Below are 12,610 nucleotides of genomic sequence, written 5' to 3' on the forward strand. Positions count from 1 at the left end.
ACTTCAGTGGTTCACCAATTTATCAATTTAAGGAAATTGTCTTCTACACCTAGTTTTCTAGGAGTATTCTTTTTCTTTTTTTAAATTATACTTTAAGTTCTGGGATACATGTGCAGAATGTGCAGGTTTGTTACATAGGTATACACGTGCCATGGTGGTTTGCTGCACCCATCAACCCATCATCTATATTAAGTATTTCTCCTAATGCTATCCCTCTGCTATCCTCCCATCCCCCAACAGGCCCTGGTATGTGATGTTCCCCTCTGTGTGTCCATGTGTTCTCATTGTTCAACTCCCACTTACAAGTGAGAAGATGGGATGTTGGATTTTCTGTTCTTGTGTTAGTTTGCTGAGAATGATGGTTTCCAGCTTCATCCATGTCCCTGCAAAGGACAGGAACTCATCCTTTTTTATAGCTGCATAGTATTCCATGGTGTATATGTGCCACATTTTCTTTATCCAGTCTATCACTGATTGGCATTTGGGTTGGTTCCAAGCTTTTGATATTGTGAATGGTGCTGCAATAAACATACGTGTGCGTGTGTCTTTATAGTAGAATGATTTCTAATCCTTTGGGTGTATACCCAGTAATGGGATTGCTGGATCAAATATTATTTCTGGTTCTAGATCTTTGAGGAATTGCCACACTGTCTTCCACAATGGTTGAACAAATTTACACTCTCACCAACAGTGTAGAAGTGTTCCTGTTTCTCCACATCCTCTCCAGCATCTGTTGTTTCCTGACTTTTTAATGATCACCATTCTAACTGGCATGAGATGGTATCTCACTGTGGTTTTGATTTGCATTTCTCCAATGGCCAGTGATGATGAGCTTTTTTTCATATGTTTGTTGGCCACATAAATGTTTTCTTTTGAGAAGTGTCTGTTCATATCCTTTGCCCACTTTTTGATGGGGTTGTTTTTTTCTTGTCAATTTGCTTAAATTCCTTGTAGATTCTGAATATTTGTCTAATGGATAGATTGCAAAAACTTTCTCCCATTATGCAGGTTGCCTGTTCACTTTGATGGTAGTTTCTTTTGCTGTACAGAAGCTCTTTAGTTTAATTAGATCCCATTTGTCAATTTTGGCCTTGTCGCCATTGCTTTTGGTGTTTTAGTCATGAAGTCTTTGTCCATGCGTATGTCCTGAATGGTATTGCCTAGGTTTTCTTGTAGGGTTTTGATGGTTTTAGGTCTTATGTTTAAGTCTTTAATCCATCTTGAGTTAATTTTTGTATAATGTGTAAGGAAGGGGTCCAGTTTCAGTTTTCAGCATATGGCTAGCCAGTTTTCCCAACACCATTTATTAAATAGGGAATCCTTTCCCCATTGCTTGTTTTTGTCAGGTTTGTCAAAGGTCAAATGGTTGTAGGTGTGTGGTGATATTTCTGAGGCCTTTGTTCTGTTCCATTGGTCTATATATCTGTTTTGGTACCAGTACCATGCTGTTTTGGTTACTGTAGTCTTTTAGTATAGTTTGAAGTCAGGTAGCATGATGGTTCCAGCTTTGTTCTTTTTGCTTAAGATTGTCTTGGCTATACGGGCTCTTTTTTGGTTCCACATGAAATTTAAAGTAGTTTTTTCTAATTCTGTGAAGAAAGTCAATAGCAGCTTGATGGGGATAGCATTGAATCTATAAATTACTTTGAGCAGTACGGCCATTTTCATGATACTGATTCTTCCTATCCATGAGCATGGAATATTTTTCCATTTGTTTGTGTCCTCTGTTATTTCCTTGAGCAGTGGTTTGTAGTTGTTGAAGAGGTCCTTCACATCCCTTGTAACTTGTGTTCCTAGGTATTTTATTCTCTTTGTAGCAATTGTGAATGGAAGTTCACTGATGATTTGGCTCTCTGTTATTGGTGTATAGGAATGCTTGTGATTTTTGCACATTGATTTTGTATCCTGAGACTTTGCTGAAGTTGCTTATCCTTGAAGAATTTTGCCAAATGTGATGAATCACATCGATATAATATGCATTATATCAACCTTGCATTTTTGGAGTAAAACCAACTTGGACATATCTCCTATGTACATTGTGTAATTTACTTTGTTAATGTTAGTATTAGTGACAGCATTTAACCATTTTTTTCATAATGGAGATAGGTTATAATTTCTTTTGCAGTTTTCATCAAGTTTTTGTATCAAAATTACAGTATTTTCATGAGTTCAGGAGTATTCCTTATCTTTTAATTTCCTGAGAAGATTTTTGTAAGATTGGAGTTATTTCTTCCTTGAATTTTGTAAAAATTTCTGGTGAAGCTGTCTAACCAGGAGTTTCTTTGTATGTAGGATTTTTGACTTCTGATTCAATTTTTTAAATAATTATTTAGGTTTTCTCTTTCTCATAGAGTACTTTTTGGTAATTATATATTGTTGATTTTATCTATTTCATCTAAATTTTAAAACTTATTGGCAAGCATCTAGTATTTTATTATTTGCTTAACTTCTTAATCATCTATAGTGATGTGTTTTTTCTCATTTCTGATATTGAATTTGACCCTTTTTTATTTCTTTATTCAAAGAACACAACATTGATCCACTCTGTTGTACATCTACATTCTATTTCATTAATTTCTGTTTTTATCTTATTTTTTTCTTGTACTTTTGTTGGGTTTATTTTACCATTTACTAAATTCTTGAGTTGGTTGCTTAGACATACATATTCCCTTTCTTCTTCTCCAACAAAGATATTTAAGGTTACAACTTCCCTTCAAATGACTGCATTAACTTAATCATAAAATTTTGATATTGTATGCAGTGTTTTTGTGATTTTTGAGTCCACAATATTTGTAAACTTTCCTAGAACTTTCCAACTCATAGGTTATTTTTAAACATACTCCTTAATTTTCAAATATGATGCTTTTCTTTGTATATTCAGTCTGTAGAATTGTTGTCTGAGAACATATTGTGCATGAGTACAGTTCTTTGAAGTTTGTTGTCATTTGCTACATGACTTTTTAAACATACTTAAGAACATGAAAAATTGTTATTTCTAATTTAATTTTTATTTTTTCTAAGTACAGGGTCTTTTTCTTTCACCCAGGCTGGAGTGCAGTGATGTGATCATAGCTCACTGTAGACTTTAATCACTTAGGCAACTAAGCCTCCCAGCCTCATGAGTAGCTAGGACTACAGGTGTGCACTACCACGTCTGGCTATTTTTTTCTTCTTTTTTGGTAGAGATGAGGTCTTGCTCTGTTACCCAAGCTGGTCTTGAATTCCTGGCCTCAAGCTACTCTGTTCCCTTGGCCTCCCAAAGTGCTGGTATTACAGGTGCCAGCTACTGTGCCCAGGCAGTTGCAGTATCCTGTATCAGTTAATTAAGATTATTGATTCTGTTTAACTAAATTTTAGTGATTTTTTTCCAGATAGTTACTGTGAAAAATGTTACAATTTTCATTAAAATTCTAGATTTGAGTCTTTCACTTTGCAGTTCTGTTCGTTTCTGTCTTCTATATTTTGAGACTATAATTTGTGACTGAAAATATAAAATGATTATATTTCCTGATGAATTCATGATAACACTTGGTTTTACGAGGCTTTTTCCCCTAAGGAAGATTTTGTGTGATATTTACATACCCTGTCTCATAATTAGTGGGACCATCTCTTCATCACATAAATGTGATCACTTAACAAAAAAAAAGGTTTGTATGCTCAGCATCTATATAGGTACTCAGTTGTTCAATGGCCAGGTAAACATAAGGTGAAAATTAGATTCAAATTGTTTAGGAGAATGTTAGATGCAGAAGGCTGAGTTTGACATACTTCCTCAGTTCATGTATATACTATTATCGGCTTGTGCAGAGGCCCTTGGCTGACGGATGGGTGGGTTGGTTAATTTATCTCCATTAGCCATTCTCTTTCCCACCTATAGGCAGCTGACCTAATGTATTCAAAATATGCCATATAATTGCATTTTTGTTTGCATCAATGGCATGATGCTAGAGACCTTATTATATTTCTTGCTTATTTTATTTTATTTTTTTGAGACGGAGTCTCGCTCTGTAGCTCAGGCTGGAGTGCAGTGGTGCGATCTCAGCTCACTGCAACCTCTGCCTCCTGGGTTCAAGCGATTCTCTTCCCTCAGCTTCCCAGGCAGCTGGGATTACAGGTGCATTCCACCACCCCCAGCTAATCTTTGTATCTTTAGTAGAGACGAGGTTTCACCATGTTGGGCTGGTTGGTCTCGAACTCCTGACCTCAGATGATCTGCCCACCTCAGCCTCCCAAAGTTCTGGGATTACAGGCATGAGCCACCATGCCTGGCCTATTCTTTGCTTTTTAAACACTCACTACCAAGCTTCCAATACCTAGTTATAGTGATGTATTTTTAGTGATGTTCAAGGATTCAACTGCTTCATAGTATTTTGTAACGTGCTTGCATATTTTATTTATTCCTTAATAATTACGAATTTGTAATTCATGATTTTGGAAGGGATAAGTTCAGCCTAGAAATATCTGGTAATAATGAATATTATAGATACTTATAGTCCTTGAATTTATACTAACTGTGCTCATTTTTTAAAGTTTCTGGAATTATCCTCCATTCTGAGTTCACAGATCTCTTGTGGGCTTTGTTGTGTCATCGAATAAATTCATTTTTATCTTTTGTCTGTCTTCTCTACAGGTTGGAATACTGTGGTTTGACATCTCTCTGCTGTCAAGATCTCTCCTCTGCTCTCATCTGCAACAAAAGACTGATAAAAATGAATCTGACACAGAATACCTTAGGATATGAAGGAATTGTGAAGTTATATAAAGTCTTGAAGTCTCCTAAGTGTAAACTACAAGTTCTAGGGTAAGTCTCCATTGGCTTCTCAGGGGGAGCATTTCCTGGAATGAGGGATTCGGGGAGCCACTCATTAATACAGGCCTCAGAATCAACCTAATTGTGTATCCTTGGGTATTTTCTAGACACCTATTTGTTTTTCTCTCATAGAACACTGAATTTTGAGAGACACAATATAGCATAGTAGTTAAATATTGAGCACCTGGAACCAGCCTAGATGAGTTTGAATTCTGACCCTACCACTTACTAAATGTTTAATTAAGGCTAGTCCCCCATCACTCTTTGTTTTGATTTGCTTATCAGTAAAATGGGTGAAATGATAAAATCTACCCATAAGGTTATCGTGAGGATCTGAGTCAATATAGGCCAAGTACTCAGAATGGTGCCTTGCATGATAATAAACAATAAATATGTTAGCTGTTTTCATTATTATCAGTAGTGATATTAATTTTGCTTGGATAGCAAAAGGCTCTTGGAGGATACTTTTTAATTTTAATTGGTTTCTCTTTCTCTTCTGTTAATTTATTCTATCTTCCTTCAACTGCTTTATCTCCCTCACTGTATCTCTCTCAGTTCCCTTCCTCACTCCTCACCCATGTTATAATATTATCTCTCTATTTTAACAGAACATTTTTTTTCTCCTGAAATAAATCCCTTACAGAGAAACTGGAGGGCTGTAGGGAAATTGAATGCAGGAAAAGAGATGTTCCCTTGTTTTCTCAGGTTGTGCAAAGAGGCATTTGATGAGGAAGCCCAGAAGCTGCTGGAAGCTGTGGGAGTTAGCAATCCACACTTAATCATTAAGCCAGATTGTAACTATCATAATGAAGATGTGTCTTGGTGGCGGTGTTTCTGATTTGAAGAAACTGACATTCCTTTAAAAATATAAATATAAATGCATACATACATAGATACATACCCAGACTTGGGTGCTTAGCTTCAGATACTCTATGCCCAGAGATAGTACACTTGGCAGCTGTCAGATACCATTCATCTACTTCTCTGTAAAATGTCTGTTCTACTTCACACAGTGGTTGAGAGGCTAAAATAAAATGAAAAGCATAAAACTCTCTGAAAAGTATGTTTTTAATTGGATACAGAGCTTAAGAATGCAGCTAAGGGAAGCCTGGATATGAGGCTGGAGGATGCAGACAGGGAAGATCAGTTAAAATGCCTTGTTTTTTCCTTACTTCCACTGACATGGCTTAGTTCACAGCCCCGCTATCTCTGGCACCTTTTATTAAAATGTGTCTCCATGTGTGTTCTTGGGATCACCAGTGTCAAGATCACTTGGGTATCTGTCTTAAAATGGAGATTCCTGAACCCCACACTAGACTTACCGAATCAGAATGGTCCTTAGAAACCAGCATTTTTGATAATTTCCCAGGCAAATTCTTAAGTATACTAATAGTTGAGAATCACTAGTTTCAATAGAAATGGGAGTATACTTCTACAATGAACACTTTCTATAGCTTATTGTAAAGATAAGGAGGATTAATTTTCTTTAAGGGAATATAAGGTTATTTGGGCTAGAGCTAGAAACAGATTCTTTCATTTGGCAAAAGCATGGCACAATAAATTTTTTGTGTGTGTGTGAAAGACTGTTCTGGTTATTGATCGTGTAACAAACTATCCCAAAACTTGGTGGCTTAAAACAATAATGATTTTATTAAATCTCATAACTTGGATTGGAATTCAGAAAGGGCCCAGCTGAGCATTTCTTATACTCCACATGGTATCACTTGGGGTCCCTTGGTGGTATTCACCTGGCAGCCAGATTGCTCTGGAGGCCCCAGATAACTTGTACATGTCTGCTACCTTGGCAGGGATGGATGAAAGGCTGGGTTGAGCCAGACCCCTCTTCCCGTTATCAGCCGGAAGTCTAGTGGTTCTCAGCAATTTTGGTCCTTGCCCCCTCAGAGGAAAGAATTCAGCTGAGAGGCAGAAGTAGGTTTAAAGCAGAGGCAAAGTTTATTAAAGAAAGCAAAGTACACTTGGAAGAAATCAAGCAGGCCACTTGAGAGATTCAAGTGTCTCTCTTGATCCTTGGTTTGAGACTTTATACATTGACTCGTCTTCCAGGCTCTTCTCCCCTGTTGATCCCTCCCTTGGGCAGGTTGTTGCTTGATTACCTGTGTGCAGTGGCCTGCCAGCACTTGTGAGGGGCCCTGTGCACAGTGTGTTTACTGAAGTTGTATGCATGCTCCCTTGGGATGATTTTTCCTTACTGGTTGAGCTCCCCCAGAGGAAGATCATATACAGGTCAAAGTCCACCATCTTGCTCCCCTTTGCACACACTTGAAACTTTATCAGGGATTGTGGTTTGCTGACTTCAGGTGTTTTCTATCTGTTGGAGGAGTCCTTTCCCTCCTGGTGGCAGTTGTGGCCACTTATTGTCTCAGAGGGATAGTTTTATGCTCACCTGTCCTTCACCTGATGAGAGCCAGACATCTCTGGGGGCCCTCACTTGTCCTGCTCATTATCTCAGAGGAAAAGGTTTACAAGTGCTTGACTATGGCTCAAGAATTGCTTGGCATTCCTGGGGGCCCTCTCTCCTGCCCTGCTCTCATATCTGTCTAACTACCTACTCTAACATTGCTTGTAGTCTTAGGGCCTCTCCATGTGGTTTCTGCAGTGTGGGGATTCAGGATTTGAAAGGGTCAAGAGGAAGCTGCCAGTTACCTTAAAAGCTAGGCCCAGAACTGGCATAAAGTCACGTCCATAATCTTCTATTAGTGAAAATAGTACAGGCCAGCTCAGATTCTAGGGCAATCAATTGTTGATGGGAGTAGTGTCAAAGAATTTGTGGCCTTCCTTAGTTCACCACAAACTTAATGTTTTTCTCCTTGTCTGTGGGAGAAAATAAAGCCTCTTAACTTATTGTAAGGCAAAAACCAACACTTTTTCTTTGATAATACTCAATTCCCGTGCAGTTCTGGTCACCAAAATGTGTGGGTTTTTACCACACCAAGCAATTTTCCAACACCAGCTGGGTGTCCTATAATTCAATTCTATTCTGACATTATCATCCTGGAGGTAGCATTGTATCCCACAGGTGAGGATCTCAGTCCCACAAGACTCTCCCCTATTTGAAGTACCAATTGCAAGTTCCAGGTTGTGACCTGTTCTTCTGACAAACCGGCCATAAGTCAGGGTTCCCACAACTCTCTTTTCCCTGGGTTCCATAATTTGCTAGGATGGCTCACAGAACTCATGGAAATACTTTGCTTATGTTTACCAATTTATTATAAGAGAATATTTCAAATGATACAAATGAACAGCCATATGAAAGAGACACATAAGGCGAGGTTCGGAAGGTTCCCTGTGCATTTGGCTTGTGCTACCTTCTCAGCACATGGATGTGTTTAGCAACCAGGGAGCGCTCTGAATCCCATCTTTTTATGGAAGCTTCATTAGGTAGGCATGATTGATTAAGTCATTGGCCATTGTCATAAACTCAACCTTCAGCACCCCCTTGCTTCTTTGGAGGTCGGGATGGGGAGTGCTGAAAATTCCAACCCTTTAATCACGTGGTTGGTTCTCCTAGCAACCTGCGTGAAACTATCCAGGAGCCTCCAGTTGCCAGCCATCTCATTAGCATACAAAAACACTTATTGCTTCAAATATTCCCAAAGTTTTAGGACCTGTGTGTCTTGAAAGGGGCCAGGAAATCACACATGTATAATATCCCCTGGGTCAACGTGGAGGACTGGAGAATAGACCTTGGCAGTCAGAGGGGGCAAATGGTTTTCGTGAAAATTTGCAAGTAATGTTACTGGTGCTGATATCCACACAAAACAGTAATACTGCTGCTGACATTTGGCATAGGTGATACATAGAGAGGTGGCTTTACTGAGGTTGATTCCCAGTGAGGACAGTCTTGCTAGTTAGAGGAAGCTAACCAGGGCTATTATAACAAACACAGAAAAGGAAGTATACACCAAAGTGGTGACACCTCTTTCACATCTTAGCCTTGGGTTGCAGTCACCATCTCATCCTTCACAGACAACAGGATTTCCAAGCTGCCCAAGGAAAACTCCAACAAAGGTAAATATTTAAGATAATTTCTACCAGACTGTCAGAAAAAGGAAAATTCTTATAGTTCTGAAACCATTTCAGAGCATTATAGAGGAAGACAGCTTTTCTAATTCATTTTTTAAAGATGAAAACTATTGATAATAGAACCTGACAACCAAAATGAGTGATTGAGGCATAAGTCTGAAATCATCAGGATTTATTGAGCCAGCTTGAGAATGCTTCTGGGACAAATAGGGGTTACAGGTTCATCTGTGGCTGTTTTTTCTATAGAGGATCTGAAGAGGTTTAGTATTTATATGTTTTCCTTTAAAAAGGGGACGTGGCAGTGAGATTAATGATTATATAGTTTTCAGACTTTAGTGCCCAGTAAATCTACATTTTATATAAGGTGAACATTTGAAGAAAAAAGGGTAAAGTAAGCAGATGTCTCAGGAGCGAAGGAATAATTAATCTTTGTCTTTTTGGTGTACCTGGGAAGATAAGCTAGTTATTGACATTATGGGTGTGGAGCCTTTTGAAAGGGCTGGTTTCTGTTTAGCCTGTAGGGAAGAAAGCCTAATGGTAGTTAACTAAGGGGAGGGAGTAATGTGGCGTGTCTGACCTCCCGTCTCTCCTAACATGAATGGGAACTCAGCTTCCAAGGTTTTTCCAGGGTTCCCTTGGCCAACTGGGGGTCCATTCAGTCAGTTGAGGACTTTGGATTTTATTATTTCTCAAGCCTAATAGCACTATCAAGAAATTTAGAGATGAATGTCACTTATGACTATGCAAAGACCCAGTATTAAAATTTTTGAAAATTTCAACATTTAATTAAAATATACTCTGATTATTGTGACTTAGAAGTGCAAGAGTGGGCTGATAGGAGGAATATTATAATTTATCACATTAATTGGATGATGCAGAAAAACCAATTACCTCAGTTTACGTTGAAAAGGCGTTTAATAAAAGTCTCTTTGTGAGGTAGTTTTATAACATGATGAGGAATGCTTATCTTAAACTAATAGCAATACACTTAGAAGAATTAACATTTAAATATTAAAAACATGCCTGGTGGTATAACTGAGCCTATATTACAAAAAATCATTATGTGTTCATTTTACTTTGTCTTTGTTATTTTCTTCCTCCATGCAAGCAAGCATGGAGTATAGAGTCATTCTGAGAGAATATAGTCACTAGTAATTGTTTAACTTCATATCCTAAATTCTGGGGGCAACCTGCAGGATTAATGAACTCATTTTTCTTTTAAAGAACAATGATCCTTAGGTCATGCAGACCTCCTTGAGGGCATCCAGAAGTTTGATCACCCTAGAGATGCAGATAGTTTTGATCATCGGGGATCTCCCCTCCTGCACACCTGCCTTATTCATAAAAGCCTGCAGTTATGTTCGAAGGCAGGTCAGATTTGAGAGCTCGTCTCTCCTGGCCTCTCACTTTAGCCAAATTGAATAAACTTTTATCTGCTCCTAAGTGCTGATGTGTCAGTGTTTCACTTACCGCACATCAGATATATGAACCTAAATTTTGGGGTTCTACAACAGTGTCACTGCTGTAGAACAGTGGTGATGGTTAGAATAAGTCAAATGAAAATTTTGATATTTTGATCATTATGGATATTTTTGCACTAACTTTTATCTCTAAAAGTATTTATCTTGGTTACTAAGTTTTTTTGTATCTCCTTAAATTTTGTGCATCAGGCAAGTCACTCCCCTCATGCTAAACTCAGCTCTGGGGAAGAAAGGGTTTGCAATTTTAAATAGAGTCGAGTCAGATTGTCAAAAAAGCAAATGGAGTCTTCAGAACTAACTTTAGTTTTTTTTATTCTTTGTTTTATCGTTTTCTTTTTAATTTTTTGTGAATTTTTATTGCATTATTTCTGCTATCTCTAAATTTATTCTGTTAGTATACTAACTTCTTAAGTTGGATTCTTCTGATTCCCAGCCTTCTCTTTTATTATAAGCATTAAGGCTATGAATTTCCCTTTGCATACCTGATCCTCTCTGGCCACTCAGCTCCTCTTCCTCTTCCTTACAGAGCTGGCTCTGGATGATCCCTTAACCTGCAGTTGAAATATCACCTCCTCAGAGAGGTTGAGCACTCTATCTTATATATCATCATCTCCTCCTCCCCTTTCCTACCAAAGCACCGTGTTTCTTTTATTTTCTACCACTATCACAGATATGTAATTATTTCCCATCGCTTGTCTCCCTCATCACAATGTAAGTTCTTTTTTTTTTTTTTTTGAGATGGAGTCTCGCTCTGTCACCCAGGCTGGAGTGCAGTGGCGCAATCTTGGCTCACTGCAAGCTCCGCCTCCCGGGTTCACGCCATTCTCCTGCCTCAGCCTCTCCGAGTAGCTGGGACTACAGGCGCCCACCACCACGTCCAGCTAATTTTTTTGTATTTTTAGTAGAGATGGGGTTTCACCGTGGTCCCGATCTCATGACCTTGTGATCCGCCCACCTCGGCCTCCCAAAGTGCTGGGATTACAAGCGTGAGCCACTGCGCCCGGCCACAATGTAAGTTCTATGAGAACAGAAACTATGAGCCTTTTCTTCACTATTTTATTTCCAGCCTACAGCACAGTGTCTTCTTGCACATGTGGGCTATGATTCAAGAATGAATGAATGAATGAATAAAAATTGATGAATGAATGAAGAATGAATAGAAGCAAAAGCATCTTACTCTTCCAGGGAACACTTGTATTATTTTCCAACTTCCCAGCAATTCGGTGAAGTTAGGTGATCTTGTTATCATGGGAAGCCCCACAGACTCCAGCAGAAGTCACTGTCCGAAACACCTAGCTCTCTGGAGACTCCCTAGAATCGCATCCGATGGGAGTCCCGGGATTCTATCCCAGGGTGCCCCACGTTTCTGGTTGTCTTTTTACATTTCTTTAATTGGGTGTGACGAATCAGCTCTCAGGCTCTGACCTTCCGCTCCTCCTTCTGTGTCCCTGAGCCAGACGCCCTCGGAACTCGGCGTGGGGCGCCTGGTAGGGGCGCGGATGCAGCTGGAAAGGAGGTGACCCCAATTCTGGTCTCCATCACCAGAGAAAGCAGGACCCTGGACAGTGCAGAGAGCCCACAACAGCTAGCATTCCTCCCTTTAGTTCTGAGTTCTTTGCCCACAGGGGGCAATTTCGCCAATCTGAGCCAAGGTCCCAATCTCTGAAGCCACTCTCCTAAAGACAGAAATGGATTCCAGAAAAGTGGATGCTTACCATTCATTGGAGTAACATAAATATATGTGAATTAAAGGTCAACCACTCTTTTGGTTCATGCTGTTTGAATAAATGAGGGTGTATTAGTCCATTTTCATGCTGCAGATAAAGACATACCTGAGACTGGGCAATTTACAAAAGAAAGAGGTTTAATGGACTTACAGTTCCATGTGGCTGGGGAAGCCTCACAATCACGGCAGAAGGTGAAAGGCATGTCTCACATGGCTACAGAAAAGAAAAGAGAGCTTGTGCAGGGAAACTGCTCTTTTTAAAACCATTGGATCTCGTGAGACTTATTCACTGTCATGAGAACAGCATGGGAGAGACCTGACTACGTGATTCAGTTACCTCCCACTGAGTCCCTCCCACAAGGTGAGAATTCAAGATAAGATTTGGGTGGGGACACAGCCAAACCATATCAGAGGGGGTTCCCAGTAGTCAAATTTATAGAGACAGAAGAATGGTAGTTGCCAGGGTCTGGAGGTGGGGTGGGGGGACATTGGGGTTGTTTAATGGGTATAGAGTTTCAGTTTTGCAAGACAGTTCTAGAGTGTTTGCAC

The 12,610-nt window shown here is 39.3% G+C and overlaps 1 protein-coding gene across 1 annotated transcript in view; it reads left to right on the plus strand.

Annotated features, from left to right (window-relative positions):
• Positions 1 to 5,866, plus strand: part of NLRP14 (NLR family pyrin domain containing 14) — a 51,354-nt gene extending 45,488 nt beyond the window's left edge. Inside the window, exons 11-12 of the mRNA XM_003254880.3 lie at positions 4,631 to 4,801; positions 5,516 to 5,866. Of these exons, the coding sequence (XP_003254928.2) occupies positions 4,631 to 4,801; positions 5,516 to 5,648 (304 nt within the window). The 3' untranslated portion in view covers positions 5,649 to 5,866. The remainder of the gene's footprint in view (positions 1 to 4,630; positions 4,802 to 5,515) is intronic.
• Positions 5,867 to 12,610: the final 6,744 nt, after the last annotated feature.

This window comes from Nomascus leucogenys, chromosome 15 (assembly GCF_006542625.1).
Source record: "Nomascus leucogenys isolate Asia chromosome 15, Asia_NLE_v1, whole genome shotgun sequence".
Lineage (NCBI taxonomy): Eukaryota > Metazoa > Chordata > Mammalia > Primates > Hylobatidae > Nomascus > Nomascus leucogenys.